Source organism: Nannobrachium achirus, assembly GCF_963921795.1.
Source record: "Nannobrachium achirus genome assembly, chromosome: 9".
Lineage (NCBI taxonomy): Eukaryota > Metazoa > Chordata > Actinopteri > Myctophiformes > Myctophidae > Nannobrachium > Nannobrachium achirus.
Window position 1 is genome coordinate 45,398,220 of NC_137818.1, and position 20,700 is coordinate 45,418,919.

A 20,700-nucleotide genomic window follows, 5' to 3' on the forward strand; every position below is an offset into this window, starting at 1 on the left:
CGGGTTGACGTCATGATGTCATTCAACGGAAGCCTTCGTCACCCCATGCCGTTGCTAAAATGGCCGATCGTTGCCTTTGTTATTATGTTATTGTAGCGAGAATCTAATGCCATCCTTGGCTTTAAAAGTGTTGTTTGGAGAAAATGGACATTTTAAGATGAGATCCACCGTCGGCCTCCATGTTATGGGATTACTATTTTGTGCACGTGGATCCGTGATGATGAGGAATCGGCGAGGCCGATCATGCCAGGACCTTCCAACAGACTGTAGGGTAGGAGAACCGGCGTTACTCTATATACAGTATTTTACGCGAGTATACTCGGGATCGGCACTCTAAATACTTGAGTATTTTTCACGAGTATACTCGGGATCAGCGTTAAATGAGTTAATAAGCATACTTTACAAACAAAACGAATAACTGAGAAGTAAAGCTGTATCTTTCAATGGCAAAATCTGAAATCGACCATGTCCATCTTGTTCCAATACCGACTTCGAATATTTGATTTGACAGTACCTTCCTGTCATTTCTTATATTCTCTCTTTCCCTATTCTAACATTTCTTGTAACTGCAAAAATTACAATTACAGTACAGAGATTTAGCATAACTATTTAAAAGAAAAAGTCCTCTGAGATATGTCACGTTGATTCAAATTCACTTATAAGTAACATTGGGACATTTCAAATATCAAATTATTGTGTAGCACTGCTGGACTGGAGTCAAGGCACCCTGGGGTGCCGCGGCACCCACTTTGAGAAACCCTGCTCGGTAGAACATGGTGTAAGCAATGCAGCTGCAGCTAATAAAATGTATAATGGGTGTGTTGGATTAAGGTGTGCCAATGTGCAAGCACTGACAGCAGTCAACAGTATTGTCAATAGCACTGGCACAGTTAAATCTATCACACATAATAATTGTTTTAGCTGTAGTTGAGCTGCTTGCATTACAGTGTGCTGTAAGGTCTGCTGCCTGCCATGTTCTTACCCTTCTGTAGTTCGAACCCGAACCCTAGGGCAGGGGTCTTCAACAGGGGGTCCGGGACCCCTAGGGGGTCCTCAGAGTTACTACAGGGGGTCATCCAAATCCAAATCTTTTCTTCTTTTTTATATTAACCACTTGAACCCTATAGAGTCTTTATTCTGAGAACTTTAGCCAAGATCTACAAGCTCACAACGCCTCTTGCTGCGAGGTGTTGTGAGCTTGTAGATCGGCTATTTTTGGCAAAGATGTTTAATGTAGAGGGGAAAAAGAGCAGTCTAAGTACATAGTGAAAAGTCAACTTAATTAAGTATTGACAGTTCAAGTGGTTAATATCTGAAAGCACAAATTGACATGAATCCAAAATACACTGATGATTGTGCTGTCAAACAATGAAACTATGGAATCTACGAAAAGGTTGTGGAGAGATGAAGCAGGGACCCCCTGCTTCATCTCTCTCTCAACTAATGAGTTCTTGGCCTGAAAACGTTGAAGACCCCTGCCCTTCAACAGTGTGATTTCACTGCCTTGCTCACCAGTGTGTTGCAAAGTGGCCGTCAGGGTGCTGGTGGACGGCGGCCTGTTCAGCCGCGCCGCTTCCTGGCTGGCGAACTGCGACACCCCGCTGTGAGCCTCCACGGTGAAGGTGTAGTTGAGGTGGGCGTCCAGCTCGGCCACCGAGACCCTGGTGTGGGTCAGGCCCGTGCTGGCCGGCTCGTAGCGGATCTTCTCGCCGCACGGCTGGCACGCCGAGCCCTCGCACCGGCGGCACTCCACGCTGTAGGTGATGTCGGTGCGGCCCCCCGTGTCCACGGGCAGGCGCCAGGAGAGGAGGAGCTTGCCGGACGAGTCAGTGGCGGCCGCCAGGTCCCGAGGGGCGGAGGGCGGGCCTGTGGAAGGAACACAGCAGAGGGAGTTTTATTCCTGATTCCTTCTACTTCAACCATTTGAACCCCAGCATGCCTATTCTGGGGGGAACATTTGACAAAGATAGCCTATCTACATCTACAAGATTAAATCTACATCTACGTGTTACAACACAACACATAGATCTACGTGTCGCAATGCAACACGTAGATCCACGTAGATCTACGTGTTGCAACATAACACGTAGATCAGCTATTTTTGGCAAAGAGATCTGGTATAACTGTAAACAGAAGAAAGCGCTCAGAGTACAGTTGTAACTCAAGTCCAGTTCTCTAAAAGTAGAGGGTTTAAGTGGATAACGGTATTTTCAGGCACATTGGCACACCTACTACACCTTTCACACAAATTCATTGTTTTAGCTGCAGCTGAGCTGCTTAGATTACAGTGTACTTAACTCAACAAAGTATAAGTCAGGCTTTCGTTGGGAGAAAAAACACACAGGCAAAAGGCAGGGCTATTATTTGTTCCCTCACCTGAGCAGGAATCGGCGGGCGGGTCGTCGGGGGCGCGGTAGAATCCGTCCATGCATGGGCAGAGCAGCGCCCCGGAGCCCAGACTCTGGGTGTTGGCGGGACACGACATGCACGTCTCGCTGGACGCCGAGGCCTTGAAGAAGCCAGGCTGACATTCTGTAGCAACACATCAGAGAACAACAATGGAATTTATTATAATGAGGCGCGCGATCCGTTCTCACCACAGCTCGAGCGTTGTTTGTGTCCATCTCGTAATGTGTAAGTGTGAACTTTTCACCTCGCCTGCGAGAAGGGCAAGCAGAGTCGAGCGTACCATTTTGGGTCAGGGTCAAAGGTCTGAGCTGAGACGCAGGAGGGAAGACAGAGGCCGTGTTGACTCTAGTGATTAATACAGTGGACAGATTGACCCCTAAAGGTCACTGAGTTAAACTGACACACAAATCGTCGTTGTCGGGTGGAAACCTTGTATGTCCAAAACCGTTCGTTTTTGCATTTATCATTTTAAAAATGACTTAGGCAACTAGTGAAAACAGCTGATCTACAAGCACACAACGCCTCGCACCGCGAGGCATTGTGTGCTTGTAGATCAGCTGTTTTCACTACTTCTGTGCGACGGCCTTGTATGATGAAGCAAGGTTTTACTTTGAGAAAAAAACGTACAAATCTGAAACTCCGACAGTGTCGAAATGTACTGTGCATCAATCTAAGGATCTGTTCACTGTTCAATCTAGTTTTGAAACCATCCCCCACGCACTCTCTTACTCTCTCTCTCTCTCTCTCTTCCTCTCTCTTTCTCTCTCTCTCTCTCTCTCAACAAACACAACAAGTCATTCCACATTCCAGGACAGTAAGTCAGTCATCGATGCCGGGTCACAAAAGAAAACATCAGAAATTTGCAAAGCGAGAAGTGAGCGAGCTTGCCCCATGGTCCCTGTGTCCACTCCCTTCGGTGGCCTCCTCCTCTTTTTTTCAAATATATTTTCCGCCTCAAAGACCCCCCTGCTGGGCTGCTGAAACCATATCGCTTAGATAAGATGACAACTGATTTCACACGTCCAGCTCCGAATAAAGGGAAGGCAGGTACAGGATCCAGCTGTGCGTGGCGGTGTTGAAATATGAACTTAACGCGGTGTGAAATCTCTGGGCGAGCGTGCCAAAAGGGAGGGAGAAAATGAGAAGGCCGACCTCCCTTTAACTGGTACGGTCATGTCCACACACATACAGCTATCTCCTTTCACATGTACTGTACACACACACACACACGCACAAGCATGTACAGGCTACATAGACACGTGCACATGTATGCACAACATACGACCACATGTTTGCAAAGCACAATGATGTCTCACTCACTCACTCACTCATTGACAAACACACACACACCAGCCAACACACACACACACACACACACACACACACACACACACACACACACACACACACACACACACACACACACAACACGCATGTACGGTAAGCATACACGCAAACACACAGACCTGTGGGTGGGTACATTTGACATCAGACAGAAGATGGATTATGTGATCTCCCTGTCACCTGTTCTTGCATCCCCGCCCCTCATTCCTCAATTTCCCGAACACACACACACACACACACACACACACACACACAGCACGCACGCACACACACACACACACACACACACACACACACACACACACACACACACACACACACACACACACACACACACACACACACACACACACACACACACACACACACACAATTGCAATGCATACTTCCGGCGATTACCATAAACACATACTGCATGAGCACATATAAGATTAATGGCTCAAGGACATTTTAATGATATTGACTATTCAAATTACAGTCAACTACTTTGAAAGAACAAAGAATACAATGTGTCCGGGTCACAAGAGAGAGCAAGAGATGGAAAGTGGACAGCCATGACACAGCGGTTTTCAAAGTAGGGTCTGGGAGCCCTCGAGGGTCCTTTCAGGGGGTCCCCAGGCAAATGGAATAGCTTAATTTCACTATACTTTACTCACTTCCAATACAAAACAAAAACATATATGTTTCAACATCACCACTAAGCTAGAAACCAGCAAATCCACAATTAAGCGCTTTAGTCAATGAATGACACATGGTTTATATTAACTTGAGAATCTACATGTGATTATAGGCTGGGGTATTTCATTGTGTATCCAACTGTCAGTTTAATCTTGGAGGCATTTTTAAAGTTGTTAAATTTATGCCAATTTCAAGTACAATTTAACCCATTAAAACTGGGAGAGCATCTGTGTAAAAAAGATTGCAGAGTTTGTTTGTACATCTGCTATTTTTTAAAGATTTTCTTGAATAATTTTGAATTACAAAATATGATTTAGAAGGCATTTGTATAGTCGTCCTCGTCCTCAGGTAATGGGTTAAACCACATATTTTTATACCCTATACAGAATCGTTTGAAATGGGGTCCAGGAGCAGCACCTACAGAAAGTCAATGTGGGGGCCAGTGACATGAAGTCTGAAGACAACCGTTGAGCTTTAGAGGCAGAAACAGAAAGCATTCAAAGGGGTAAAGAGCGAGAGGTGACAGATGGCAAGAGAGAGTTTGAAGTTCAGCCGCAATGACCTGAGTGGAGAGGTGAAACGTGTCATGTAAAGTGACAGACGGGCAGGCAGTTTCACTGTTGGCATCCAAGGGAGGCGAGTTACACGCGGAAACCCAAGGACGAGGGCTAGATCATATTCTCAGGGCAGTATTCCATTGATCTGCACCCGGCTTTCATTGTGGTCGGGGTTTGAGCGAAGTTCACTTAGAAGCCACAAGTGACGACACGCATTACGGCGAGCCAACAGCTCCCCGGCCAGCATTTCGTCGCTGTCGGGTGGAAACCTTGTATGTCCCAAGACCGTTCGTTTTGTATTTGTCATTTTAAAAACGAACTAAACTAGTGAAAACAGCAGATCTACAAGCACACAACGCCTCGCGCCGCGAGGCGTTGTGTGCTTGTGGATCGGCTGTTTTCACTACTTTTTTGCGACGGCCTTGTACGATAAGCAGGGCTTTACTTTGCGAAAGAACGTACACATTTGAAACTTGGAGATACGAGCTTTCCACCCGACAACGACGATATCCAGGGGATTTACTCAAATTGACTCCGAGTTTCACTTCAACCATCTCCGCATCTCAGTGGAGCCGACCGTTGTTAAGGGATAGGTGAGGATTATCTGGAGTCGATGACAGCGTATACCAGAGCGGAGCGTGACCTTTTACTCCGACGGGCCTCGCATGTTGCTCACTCGTCCTTTAAAGACGAGTCGACCTCTCCTCCAACTCTCTTTCTTCTTCGTCGGCAGCTGTTTGACCGATGGCCACAGCTACTCATTAACACAGACTTTACGCAGAGGAAAATGGAGGGATGGAGAGACAAGAGGGTCAAAGAAAGAAAGAGACAGGAACACAGAGAGAGGGTTTACTCGGCCCTGCTGGGGGACTTAAGGAAAACAGAGGAGAGAGAGAGAGAGAGAGAGAGAGAGAGAGAGAGAGAGAGAGAGAGAGAGAGAGAGAGAGAGAGAGAGGTGGAATCAGGGGCGTCACAAAGGGGGGGGGGAGTGGGACTGAGTTACTAGGGCCCAAGGTGGAGGGGCCTTCATTATTTTCTACTTTAGCTATTGAATTGCAGATCTGCTATTTTTGAAAAGTCGTGAAAATGTGCGCAAATCTTTGAATATATGTATCTTTTAAGCGAACATTTGTAACTGAAATCTTGCTTCTGGGGGCGTCCCTGGAACTAAATATTTTGAGATGGGGGTCCGTGGCCAAATAGGCTACATATGATTTTGGGGGTCTTTCACATGAAGAAGTTTGAGCACCACTGACATATAGAAACATAGGTTTAAAAAAAAAACATTTTCAAGATTTTTCAAAAAACAGCAGATCTACAAGCTTTATATCTGCTATTTTTCAATAGTTAAAGCACAAAATGTGAGTGAAATCCTTGTACCCAGGGCCCAGAATTTCGGTGCGACACCCCTGGGCGGAATTGTGCCATTGAGTAGGGGTAACAGCTGCCGCCCTGAACCCTGATTCACATCCCCAAACTCCCCTACCTCTCCTCCTCATCGTAATCCCCGAATTCCTCGGTCCCCTCCCTTCCCTCGCAATAAAAAAAAAGAAGGCGAAAAAAAAAAGACTCCCAGCTAACCCATTAACATCGCTATTCACTGCCGCCCAGCAGACAAGGAGAATGCAGTGCCATTCAACTGCCAAGCAAGGAAGAAAGGAGAAGGAGAAAAAAAGAAACGCATGCTGCACACACACTTGTTACGAATGGGAATAGCCTGGATGCCACATGGCAACTGAATAAGGGACGTCTAGCTTCAGGCTGTGTTTTGTGCGTGCACGCGTTGCTAGTGTGTGTGTGTTACAGGCCCGGCGGCAACACGGTAGGCTGCAACGCGCCGTGGTCACGGGCACGGCTGTGGGGACGATGGCTTTCTTTACACTATGAGCCGTCTCTATAATCAAGCATGCATTCCATGGTGGACACCACCCAACAGGAGGAGGCTATGGACCCCAGAGTGTATACTGTCTCTGTTTTTAAGAAAGCCCTCCTTTCTTAAAAACAGGGGGATGAGTTATGCGTTTTTCCTTGGACACAATGAGTCAGACTGACAGCAAATTAAACGTAGTCAAGCCAGAGTATAAGCGCGGGCTGTGGGCAGCGGGTGCTGCTGAGGGGATTCCTCGACAATGCCAGGGCAGAGTGAGTTTCCGGTAAAAAAAAAGGAATGTTCCTGGTTCTACAGAATCGGTGTGTGTGTGACTGTGTGTGTGTGCGCGCGCGCGCGCGCGCGTGTGTGTGTGTGTGTGTGTGTGTGTTGGGGGCTTTGTCTCTGGATTGTTGCTGGACACAACAGGAAGCAGGAAGTGTGAGGCTGACGCGGCGCTTCCTTCCTACAGCAGCCAATCAAAGCATTGCGAGGTACAGGAGAGAGTGATCGAGAGACACAAGATGTTGCGGGGACCCCCACCTTACCAGGACAGAATACCAGAACAGTGTTTCTCAAAAAAGTGGGGTCCTCAGGGTTCTTTGAGGGGGGTTCCAAATAGACCAGGTCTGTAACTCTGAGAGTGTACAAACGGAACCAATGGTTTCATATCGTCGTTGTCGGGTGGAAACCTTGTATCTCAGAGTTTCAAATGTGTACGTTTTTTCACAAAGTAAAGCACTGCTTCATCATACAAGGCCGTCGCACAAAAGTAGTGAAAACAGCAGATCTACAAGCACACAACGCCTCGCTGCTGTTTTCACTAGTTTAAGTAATGTTTAAGATGAAAAATGCAAAGCAAAAAGTTTTGGACATACAAGGTTTCCACCCGACAACGACGATATGTACACTCTCGGAGTTATGGAGGGGGTCTTGAAATAAAACGTTTGAGAACCACTGTACAAATAGACCCAAAAAGTCTTCTGAAAAGTCTGGTGACTGGGAAATAGCGGAGGCGGAGGGCAAGAGCACGGGGCGGGGGCTCTTGAGGAGAACCTTATCCATCTCTCGTAAACAAAACGTCTCTCAGCGTCTCCTGCGTCAAACTTTAAAAAAGAAAATATCCCCTTTCTGTTCTCTCTCGCTGCAGAGTCCCCAGAGATCGAGGCACTGTTTGTCATTTGAGAGCTTACCATGTGCGCTGAGAGACTCCACGTTTGTTTATTGTGAGCGAACGCAGGGGACCTGCTCCATTCTGGGAGCCCCCCTCGAGGGAGGCTCTGGAGTGGGAGCCGTGCAGTGTGGGGCCCCCCTGGTTTGTCAACGGCCGGTTAAGATGGATGAGATGTGAGACATTGATGAATGCATGTTCGGACGGATGGATGAATGGGTAATGTGGTGGCTGGCTCCACAACAGAAGTCTGCCAACTAGGGATGGGACGATATGAAAATGTCATTTCACGATTATTGTGACAAAATAAATTTTACGATTTACGATATTATCGCGATAATCAGAATCCATTATCCTGGGGCGGAACATTTGCCAAAAAAATAGCTGATCTACAAGCTCACAACGCGCAGTGATGGGCAGTAGCTAGCTACAAGTAGTTTAGCTACATAGCTTAACTACATTTCTAAGTAGCGTAATGGAAACTTGCTACATTTCTCTGGGGATAGCTTGTAGTGTAGTTGAGCTATATTTAATCAAGAGTAACTAGTAGTGTCGCTTACTATATTTTCCAAGTAGCTTGCCCATCACTGACAACGCGTCACAACGCATCACAATGTGACACGTTGTGAGCTTTTAGATCGGCTATTTTTTGGCCAAGACATTTGATGAAGAGTGAAAAAAAGACTTTATCAAGTACGTACAGTATATTATAAGTACCTTTTACCAATTATAGAGGGTTTAAGTGGTACCGGATATGCAGCTCGGCAAATAAAAGGTGAATTTATCCCAGTGCATGAGGGAGGACGATATTCCGATAAATTAAATCTCCACGATACGATTATCGTTTTTATCACGATAAAAAACGATAATATCGCGTATCGTCCCATCCCTACTTGCCAACAGGGCTCCACAACTAAAAGTGGTGGTTTGGGGGTGGGGAGGGAGGTACACGGTAAAGTCAGGGGAGGAGGGGGCATGACGAGGGGGAGTGGGGGGGGGGGGGGCACACAGAAAACACAGTCAACTCAGGCTCTTGGCTTTTTAAGAGCCAAAAGGTCACGTCTGCCTCGGGGCAGTTTGTGAGTTAAACTGTCCACGGCTTACAGGGAGTCGATGGCCAACTAAAACAAACAGACGCAAGCAGCGAGGGAGTGAAGGAAGGAGAGAAGGAGGTGGGGGAGGCAGCAGGGGCGTCAATTGGGTATGGCAGGGGTATATGCAGCTGCCATACCCTGGGTCCAGGGGGAGGGGGGAATAAAAGTTACTTTTAAATATAAATCCATGAATGTCTCGTTGTCTATCTGTTCTGGTTATTATGTTGTTAAATTACAGTAAAATAACTACAAATGCAAAATTTTAGAAAATGGTCACTTTAACAAGATATTATAATTATATTCTCCACACATTGACAACATGGTATATTCCCAGGTTCCACAGGTCAGCTGCACAGGTGCATGACAAGTTTAGCTGTACTTGAACAACCATTCCAGGCTGCCATATCCAGCCCAAGAAACCGCAGAAACGGGGGGAAAAATAGAATGTATAAATGAATGTATCATGCCAGGTATGGCAACATGACTGGTGTCTTGCACGTGCGTGAAGGCGCGCGTGCAAGACACCAGTCATGTTGCCATACCTTAGCTTTTTCTGAACTGACGCCACTGGGAGTCAGAGGAGAGGAGAGAGCGACTGCAGCCAGGCCGGGCCGGGCCGGTGGCATGTTTCACGGGGGTGGAGGTTAAATTCAGAAGTACGGTCGCCGGTGGAAAAATAAAACCCCAAGTAAAACAAATACGCAAGGAAAAGAAGGGGAAAAAAATGCCATCCATCTTTCTTGATCTGTATCGAGGAGGGACAACTCCCAGAAGACTCCCTCCTCCATAATGTGCGGGGAAATTAGTTGTTGCAACGTCAAGAGCGATTTCTAAATACACACGCATAATGAATGGGGTCTAATGCCTGAGTTATACTTAAGTCATGCGCCACACTGAAAGCAGCAGATCTACAAGCTCACAGCGCACGCCGCATCCGTGCTTTGTAGATGTGCTGATTTCGTCAAGCAGAGAGCTGCTATTTTCATCTACTACATCAGTGTTTCTCAAAGTGGATTCCTTTAGACCCCCTTAAATTGACCCATAAAAGTCTGTAACTCTGACAGTGTACAAATGGAACCCATTTGGTGCCACTTGTACACGGTCAGAGTTAAGGGGAGACCTTTGAAATTTGAAAGTTTGACAAACACTGTACTACATAATACACTTCTTGCATAATGAATGGGTCTGACTTGGCCCTAACCTGTCCCCACCACACCCCCCTATTTTCATTCCTGAGCCGAGGTCCGAGCGGCGCAATACGTCATGTCACTTTGTTTGCATGCCGGATGACAACGTGTCATTAGCATGTTAGGTATAGCGGCGGAGGGGGGGGGAGGGGTTGGTGGAACAATGAAGGTCTATCATGGGGGGGAGGGGGAGGTGTACCGTGTAACGCGAGCCCCAGGGGTCACCGAGGTATGGGAGGGGAGGGGAGGACGGTGGAGGTAGTTAAAAGGTGTAAGGGCCGGTGGAGGGGGGGGTCACATTAGTCAAAAGGATTAGCTGGCCGATGGAGCAGCTGTATAAGGGCATTACATCTGTTTCACAATTGCAGCCGGCGCTTTCATCTTGGGGCTGTTAACAAACACAATAAATGCACCTAATCCCCTTTTTCTCTTTCACACTTCTTCTCTGTCTCCTCGTGCTCACGGCAAGAGGAGACAAAGGAGTGAGTGTGTGGGTGTTTTTTTAGTTGTTGGTATTTTTCACATTCTTCTTCCTTTTGTTTTTTGGTAGAATCTTCACCCATGACATGCCCAAAATAGGGACGCCCAGATTGAAAGCGGGTTAATAAATTGCCTGACGTGAAACAGGCGTCTGGAGCGCGTTCCAATAAAGACTCCTCGGTGCACTTTGACCTCAGTCACGGTTATACCAAGCCACACATCTGTCTTTGGTCTGACTGGGCACAGTGGTGCTGGCAGGTCCAATCCAGACAGCCAGGTGACAAAGACAACAACCCCAGATTATGGTGACTTCCCCCAACCAACAAACAAACGCAAAACACGACCAAATGCAACCAACCAATAAACCAGTGGTTCTCAACCTGTGGGTCGGGACCCCCAGGGACGTCCCCAAATTATTTTGGGGGGTCCCCAGATGATTAGCTTAATGTGCAACATTGTTTTCTCACTCGACAGTAAACAAACCAACATAAAGTTTAATTGTATAGAGAGGGTATATATGCACGTTTCTAAAGTGACAATTTAAAGAATTTTTAATGCCTCTAAAATGACAAATTAAACCGTGGCCAAATTGTCAAATATTATTAGAGACAAAATTTATGAAAATAGCATGCATGGTCACAAACACCTCGCGTTGCGAGGCGTTGTGAGCATGTAGATCTGCTATATTCACAATAGAACCGTGTTATACAAAATGTAATGCCTCAACTCTTAGTGCTCCTCATGGTGGGGGGGCCCCAGTTAAAAATATGATTATTTTGGGGGTCGCGGGCCTGTAAAGGTTGAAGAACCACTGCAATAAACAACATTTCTTCTCGAGCAGGACACACACAGTCACCCACACAAAAATAAAAATAAAAGCCATTTGAATGAGGGCTGCCGAGCGCCGGGGCCGACAATGAAAAGCCCTGAGCCGACGGGTCGGGGAGTCACGGTGGGATTAGGGTGACCTCCGGTTTCCGCTCCGGGAGCCCCGGCAGGGTCCTGTTGCTGCATGGTGGTGGTGGTGGAGCTGGGGACGGCGCTGGTGGTGACTGACTGACGCGGGGAAGGAAAGTGCTGACCTCACACTCCCGGGCAGCAACAATACAATACAATACTCTCCACATGGTGGTTGGTGGACACCATGGTGCCCCCCCACCCCCACCCTCCCCCTCCTCCTGTTGGCTTCCAAGCCCAGGAATGTCACAGAGGGGAAACACACACACACACACACACACACACACACACACACACACACACACACAGTCTTAAAAGCGGTTCAGAATTAATTCACAAAAGTGAACAGTGAGCAGAAAAGTATAGTGCGGCTGGTAATTCACATATTCAATGTGACAAACACAATTGCGAGTTTTAGCCCGAACTGGTGCGTATTTACTCTGTGTCAGAGCAAAACCGAACATTAATGATCGGTTAGCCTCGTCACCCAGTCCTGGGTGACAAGGGAAGGCAAACAACATACACATGACCTGCAACGTTAAACACTAAAACCCTACAGAATATATTGTCGCTGTCGGGTGGAAACCCTGTATGTCCAAAACCGTTCATTTTTATCATAAAAAAAATATGCTATATCGTCGTTAACTTGGCATGAGATCTGAGAGTCCTGCTAATTCAAAGTAATCACGGTGTCTTTCTCCCAACCCTCCCGTTCCGCCTAAGAGCAGGAGAGGGGAAAAGACGGGGTTATATCGTTGTTGTCGGGTGGAAACCGTCTGTTTTGTATTTATAATTTTTTAAATGATTTAAACTAGTATCGTCGTTGTCGGGTGTAAAGCACACAACGCCTCGCGGTGCGAGGCGTTGTGTGCTTGCAGATCTGCTGTTCTCACTACTTTTGTGCGACGGCTTTGTCTGATGAAGCAGGGCTCTACTTCGCGAAAAAACGTACACATTTGAAACTTGGAGATACGATATTTCTGCCCGACAGTGACGATATACTACAGCTGGGAGATAGGACTTCAAAACCATGATGAATGAACATTTTCCTCGATTACAATTAATGAACGATAATGAAAAAAGAAAGAGACAATAGAATAGAATCCAAGCGGAATACAAGCTCGTAGATAGGCCATTTTCAAAATGACTGTATGCCACCATTGTTATATATCATCGTTGTCTCCAAGTTTCAAATTTGTACGTTCTTTCGCAAAAAGTAAAGCCCTGCTTTGTCATACAAGGCCGTCACACAAAAGTAGTGAAAACAGCAGATCTACAAGCACACAACGCGTTGTGTGCTTGTAGATCGGCTGTTTTCTCTAGTTTAAATCATTTTTTTAATTATAAATGCAAAACTAACGGTTTTGGACATACAAGGTTTTCATCGGACAACGACGATCTTATACTTCATGGTACGACGTCGACATGTTGTGAGCTTGCAGATTTGCTATTTTCGCAAAATGTTCACACAATTTCGCTGAATGTGCGCCTAGTATGACATGCCCAGAATAGGGACGTTAGGATTCATGTGGTTAAACTCAAAAGTCTTTACGCTTTAGGTAATGAAACCAGTGGGCATCTTAATGTTACCGCAAGCAGGGTAACAAAGACATCAAACAAACATTTCAACCCATCTTTTGTTGCCGGGGCACAACCACCAACATCTTTGTCATCACTTTCCACTGCAACCCAATCAATAAAAACAAAAACAGGACTTTTTTTAGTATCCAAGAGACCCGTATCTGATATCAGATGTTTCATGCTCCGTGCCTAATGTACATTCAAAGAGAAATCAAGTGTCACTCGTCATGGTGAGCAAGCGTTATTAAACCGCAACAGTAACCATCTTCTGATCCACATTAAAGAAGCCGACTACATTTCCGTGTCGTCTTCTTTGTGATTTTAGGATAATCAGTGGGCCTCATCTGCTCGCTGCAAACGTGGCCCGGCAAGACACTGCATGACTGCTTGAAAGCATCTTCAGCGTCGCCCCCCCACCCATTATCTAACCAACTCCCTGATGTTCAGCCCGAAGAGGCCGACGTTAACTTGGCACGAGATCTGAGTCCTGCTAATTCAAAGTAATCACGGTGTCTTTCTCCAAACCCTCCCGTTCCGCCTAAGAGCAGGAGAGGGGAAAAGACGGGGTTATATCGTCGTTGTCGGGTGGAAACCGTCTGTTTTGTATTTATAATTTTTTTAATGATTTATACCAGTGAAAACAGCCGATCTACATGCACACAACGGCTCGCACCGCGAGGCGTTGTGTGCATGTAGATCTGCTGTTTTCACTACTTTTGTGCGATGGCCATATGCAGTGCTTTACTTTGCGAAAAAACGTACAAATTTGAAACTTGGTTTCTGCCCGACAGTGACGATACAGCCTGAGCCTGTGCATTTAAATGCGGGACAGCACTGTCAAAAGTTCTAGGCTGAACTTTCCAACGTCTTTTTCAAAGTAGCTGATGAGCTCGTATAGATTCGGCTGCGCGATACTGCCATACGACGGAATTAAACGAGGGTCTCTCTCTGCGCTGTCGAAGATATGCTGTGGAGTAAACCTCCCTTATTTTTTTCCCCACTAACCGACTGCTGGGAACGAAGGCCGAGGGGAATTCGACAGAGCATAAAATCTGAACACAGGGAAGGAGACGGTTTCATTATGTGAGAGGAGCCATGAATGAGGGTCTTTTCTTTTCGACACTTTAAGTCAACTGTGTCAAATCCGCGAGATCAGTTAAGAGCGATCATCCTACGTTCACGTCTCTCTCTGTACACTCCCCATCATGGGGAATCCCACAAGACCTTGGCCTTAAAAAGAGGTTCTGGATGATCAACAAGCTGGCTCCAGGGACAGATATATCATCCCACCACACGGTTAAAAACCAAAAGCCCATTAAACAGTTGTTGTTCATTTTGTTTCCTCACTTCCTCACGCTATAACAGTCCACGAGGAATCCCTTGCTCTTTCTAGCACGTACGCAATCTTATCATAAAACACAGCTCCCACACGATACATTCAGAACAGCAACAAAAAAAGGAAAAAAGAAAAAAGAAAAAGGAGGGGAGGGGGAGGCAGATAAAGTTTACATTTTTATCTACACTACATGTTTATGTGTCTTGGCCAATATGCGAACAAGCACGGTCATTTACGTCTGCGCCTCCCTTTGCTAAAAACTATGATTCACAGATTGGGGGGTAGAGTTCAAGTTTAGCCTTCTATTTATCTTTCGGAGTCAGTCAAGTACACTTATTTATTTACTGGTCAGCAGAACAAAATCTAAATAGCCCCATCAGGGCCGTGTGAAACGGGATGTTTAAACTTGATCGGTGTCACCTTCGAGACCCGGGCGGGAGCCAGTAATAATAATACCAGCTCCATTATCCATCAAGTATCAACAAAGCGAATGAAAAATGTTTGTCAGTTTGTTGCACACGGCGAGAGCTTGTGCAATAGCGGAGGCCTGTTCGTTAAAACCACATGAACACTGGAAGACAATGGGAATGTGGAATCGACTGAAAATAATCAAACGTGAAAGGAGAGTGAGAACTCGGAAGGACAGAGCACACAGACTTGAGGCAGAGAAAAGTGGAACCGGCAAACTGTGACTGCACCAAGGCAAAAATGCACGCAGAACCAGTAGTTACTTTACTTAAAAAGCACACACACACCCAAGTCAATTACTACCCATACGAGTCACTCATCACAGTGCTCAGTCACACAACTACAACTTAGTCACCAACTGTTTATGTTACATCAGCTTGGAAATGATAGAGACGCACAAATATACAGAGTGATTGAGACAGAAAAAGGGGGATAGAGACAAAGAAATAGAGAGAAACAGACAGAAACAGAGGGATAGAGACAGACACAAACATAGTGAGAGAGACAGACACAAACAGAGGTATAGAGAGACAAACACTAACAGAGGGATAGAGACAGACAGAAATAGAGGCTACCCCTCTATTTCATTACAGACAGACAGACAGTAACAGGAAGATGCATGGAGCCAGTCAGAAACTGAGAAACTGTCCCCAGTTGGAGAATATAACTTCAGCGGAACTCATTCGACAGTTCCACCAAGACGCTACTTCCCAAAACAAACACACACACACACGCACGCACGCACACACACACACACACACACACACACACACACGCGCACGCACGCGCACACACGCACACAGGCACACACACACACACACACACACACACACACACACACACACACACACACACACACACACACACACACACACACACACACACACCGAAACCGCTCTTGGCAAGTCCACACATTTTGCTTCTGGCCTCCATTTGTAAACAAGGCCATTTGGAAACCGTGAAGTGGGCTTAAGCCATATTTGCCAAGCTGGTGGGATAATAAAGCAGCCTTGCTCTACGGCGGTGGCTGGCAAGGTGTGTGCCCAGACACACGTACAGTACAGTACACAATACCTATATGGAGAAGCCATTGTGAGGTAACATAAGGTATGCTGTTCCATTGTGCCACTGTGGATTATGAGTTAAGGAAGGGTGTGACAGGCTTCTGGGGAGGACGGTGTCCCAGCGAGTCCCGACTGGAAGCACACAGTACTGCTGCCTGCCGCTGCTGTGGGCAAACAGACTAAACACATCTGCAAAGAGTATGTTTTTTCTGTTGTTGTTGTTGAAGGAACAGAGTGGTTCATCATGGTGGTGTTTGTCTTTAGATGGTTCTGACATTGGACAATAGGATTTTTAAAGCTGCAATCCTGAACGTGTTTTAAAGAATACGATTATTTTTTTATCCAATCTGTATTGGAGAATATCTTCGCTGTCGGGCAGAAACCTTGTATCTCCAAGTTTCAAATGTGTACGTTCTTTCGCAAAGTAAAGCCCTGCTTCATCATACAAGGCCGTCGCACAAAAGTAGTGAAAACAGCCGATCCACAAGCACACAACGCCTCGCGGTGCGAGACGTTGTGTGCTTGTGGATCTGCTGTTTTCACTAGTTTAGTTAATTTTTAAAATGATAAATACAAAACGAACGGTCTTGGACATACAAGGTTTTCACCCGACAACGACGATATGTTAATTGCGACCATAGGTCGCAGTTTACCATGAGAAATGTCGCAGCTTGTCTCCGTCCGTCTGTCTGTCTGTCTGTCTGTCTGTCTGTCTGTCTGTCTGTCTGTCTGTCTGTCTGTCTGCGTCAATAAACATTTTTACAGTCTATGGGTTGGTTCCCTTGTCACTGTGACATCACAAGTGATAATCACAGGTGATATCACCTATGTAAAAGTCCAAATATGGGTATTCCCCAGAATCCCTTTTATGCCCATATATGAAAATCCCTGATGTCATCGATATATATATCACTGGCCAGATGGCCAAGCCATGGCCCAGATATGGGCATTCCCAGAAACAAAATCCCATTTATGCCCATATAAAAGGGATATATAACTGGCCCAAGAGCCTGCTTTACTCTGATTTACACCCTAACTTCCCCGAAAATGTTAATATTAAGTCCATATATGTATTTGGATATATGTTAATAAAGGATAAAATAAATAAAATGTCCATCGTAGCACTGCCTCAAGCTCATGAGTGCAATGATATCCCACCATGTCAATCGGGGACTGCCTCTTGGATAAGTGGTGGATTTTGGTCTCTCATTAGGGGAAATAGGGGTTCAAATCCCAGGTGGCCCATAAAGGTTACGGATTGCAGCTTTAACAGGTTTCAAAACGGGCCCTGCTCCACATCACAAACACGCAAATGGTCACCAAAACATTCAACGTGAGAAAGATTGATGCCGAAATTGCTTTTCCACTGCGTTTTCACCATGACAGCAACGATAACGACGAGAGGGAACGTGCCTGAGCGGGGTTTCCACTCAGAACCATTAGGGGCCGTTCATTCGTCTCTGGCCTGCCTCACGTTGTAAGCCCGTGATCTGTCTCTGTCTTCATCTGAACCACTGGCTTCACTCTCTGCGACCTCCCCATCCACTCCATCTAGGTGAGGAGGGAGGCAGGGTTTTTTCTTCTCTTTCCCCTTCCCCTGAAAGGGCTTGACCCGGGGCTGCTCTCCTCCTGGGAATTCCACAGGTCTGGAGTAATCCGGGGAGGTTCCTCCTCGGCAAACCCGACAGGAATGTACCAACCAAAGGGGAAAGGGGTGGAGGTGGTGTGTGTGTGTGTGTGTGTGTGCAGGGACGTCACAAGGGGGGTAAAAAGTGGGACTGAGTTACTAGGGCGCAAGGTGGAGGGCCTGCATTATTTTATTCTTAAGATCTACAAGCTCACAGCGCACTCAGTGCCGCGCTGCGAGCTTGTAGATCTGCTATTTTTAAAAAGTCGTGAAAATGTGTGCAAATCTTTGAATATATGTATTTTTTAAGCGAACATTTGTAACTCAAATCTTGCATCTTGGGGGGACCCCGGAAATATATGTTGAGATGGGGGTCATTTTGCCGCGCTGTGAGCTTGTATATCTGCTATTTTTCAATAGTTAAAGCACAAAATAATGCGTGATCATGCGCTCCCAGTCTAAATGTGTTAAAGCCCCCTAACCCTATGAAGAACATTCATGGGGGGCCCGCAGTGAATCCTTGTACCCAGGGCCCAGAATTTGGTGCGACGCCCCTGTGTGTGTGTGAGCGTGTGTGTGTGTGTGTGTGTGTGTGTGTGTGTGTGTGTGTGTGTGTGTGTGTGTGTGTGTGTGTGTGTGTGTGTGTGTGTGTGTGGGAGCTGGGGGCGGTAGTGTTGGTACAAGGGTCTGGAGGACGAGGATGAGGCCAGTGCCTACAGCCTGACAGTGGCTGAACAGAGAACGTCATTGTTCCCCTGCCTTTGCATTCCATTCCTCACCTCTTTCTCTTCTTTAATCACACCCCTCACTCAAACACAAACAGTTCGCTGGGCCGTGCGGCGCAGGTATTTCCCTATCATTCATTCCTGAGCCTCCCCCCCCCCCTTTAATCAGCTTACCTGGGCCACTCTCTCTCCCTTAAACGGTGCAAATGACAGATGAGCTCATCACACACACACTGTAAAATCCAGAGAATTTTGAAAGTTCAGAAAAAGGAACCAAATGGACCCACGCACAGTTCCATTTGTACACTCTCTGCATTTCATTAACAACACGCAGGATTTCCACAGTGTCTGTTAACGACGAGCAATCTATTATGAAGGGGTTGCAAAGGGGGATTTGCAACAACAGTGTGTGTGTGTGTGTGTGTGTGTGTGTGTGTGTGTGTGTGTGTGTGTGTGTGTGTGTGTGTGTGTGTGCGCGCACAAACTGTGCATCTGTGTGCAGATGTGCGCATCTATTACCATGAGGATTATTGCTTGCAATCGTGTGTGACAGTCTGCAATGCGTGTGTGAGAGTGTGTTTGTGTGCGCGTGCGCGCATGTGTGTGTGTGTGTGTGTGTGTGTGTCTGTGTGTGCGCGCACGCACGTGTGGTGTGCTCAAAACTTTGTTGACTCCAGGCAAGCGAGAAGCTCAAGGCACTCTGTCATGGAGCTGCAGATCTGGACAGGCCCTGGCACGCAGCGTGCTCACCTACACATGCACCGGAGTCACACCATACACCCACATACCAAAGCACCGCCTCTACCAGAGGAGGCTCAGTAAGTCAGCATATGAGAGGGAGAACGTGTAGAGAACATGCCCGGTCACAAGAGGAGGGCCACCAGGTTCTCTGATGCGTGCGGGGAACAAAGTCGGCCAGGCCTCCGAGGCCTCTTCCGGGGCCTCCTCCCCTTCATTCTCATCTTCCTTGAAGATGCTAATCCATCACAGTCGCCGAGGCCTCGGCCCGGTCTTTGATCAATTACGTCAATTCTGACAGCCCTTCCCCGACGACAATAAAGGGCCTCGTCTGCCCGGGACATAAAACGGGTTGTGTCGCAAACTACAAAGTCAAGTGCTTGAATTATGGCAACAGACCATATCTGAGTGGAGATAAGACAAAGGATGATAATGAATGATTGAAGTGAAATCTACCTGGTGCAACACACTAAGGTGCTTGTCAATATAGGGCCATTCACTGTTGTGAAACCTCGGCGTTAGTAAACAGAAGAGCCCCTATAGCATCCTAGACATGGGCATCATCATGTCATAATAGGCAAACATTCTGTGAAAATAGCAGATCTACAGTCTCGCAACGCATTACAATGTGAAGTGTCGTAAGCTTGTAGATCGGTCCCAGTCATAGGGTTTAACCCATTCAGAACGGGTACACTATATTGTGTATCATTATTTTATGCTTTAACTATTGAAAAATAGCAGATATACAAGCTCACAGCACAGCACCGAGTGCCGCGCTGCGAACTTGTAAATCTGCTATTTTTGAAAAATCGTGAAAATTTGAATTTTGACCCGATTCTATAAGTGTCTTTTGTATCCTTCTAAGAATTAAATGGAGTTCAGTTAGTCTGTTCTTGAGAGAATACTATCTCAGTGGTTCTCAAACCTTTTCATTTGAAGGACCCTCAAAATGATATTTATTTGGCCACAAACCCCCATCTCAAAATATTTAGTTCCACCCAGAACCACCCAGAAGCAAAATTTGAGTTACAAACGTCGCTTTGAAAATACATATATTCAAAGATTTACACATTTTCACAATTTTTTCAAAAATAGCAGATCTACAAGCTCGCATATCTGCTATTTTTCACTGGTTAAAGCATTCAATAATTCTAGGTGGTTAATACTGTATTTCATGGGAGAGTGTAGAGAGACAGAAAACCAAGGGCAGACAGAGGAGACACGTGCAAGACAAGAGGGCAGTCAGATTCAAATTCCTCGTGGCTCCAAGGAGCACTAACTGGTTGATCCACCAGGCAGGAAGCCTTGTTTCGTTTATTTATGTAGTTGTTGTTTTAGTTAAATTATTTAAAGTGGAAACTGAAAATCCAACATGTGCATTTTGTCAATCATAGTTGCAGCCATGAAGCATGTTCCT

At 46.3% G+C, this 20,700-nt stretch overlaps 1 protein-coding gene across 1 annotated transcript in view; it reads right to left on the minus strand.

Moving 5' to 3' along the window:
• Positions 1 to 20,700, minus strand: part of epha2b (eph receptor A2 b) — a 40,092-nt gene that overhangs the window by 14,768 nt on the left and 4,624 nt on the right. The window contains exons 4-5 of the mRNA XM_080733139.1: positions 2,377 to 2,532; positions 1,513 to 1,866 (exon numbers count right to left, since the gene is read on the minus strand). Of these exons, the coding sequence (XP_080589265.1) occupies positions 1,513 to 1,866; positions 2,377 to 2,532 (510 nt within the window). The remainder of the gene's footprint in view (positions 1 to 1,512; positions 1,867 to 2,376; positions 2,533 to 20,700) is intronic.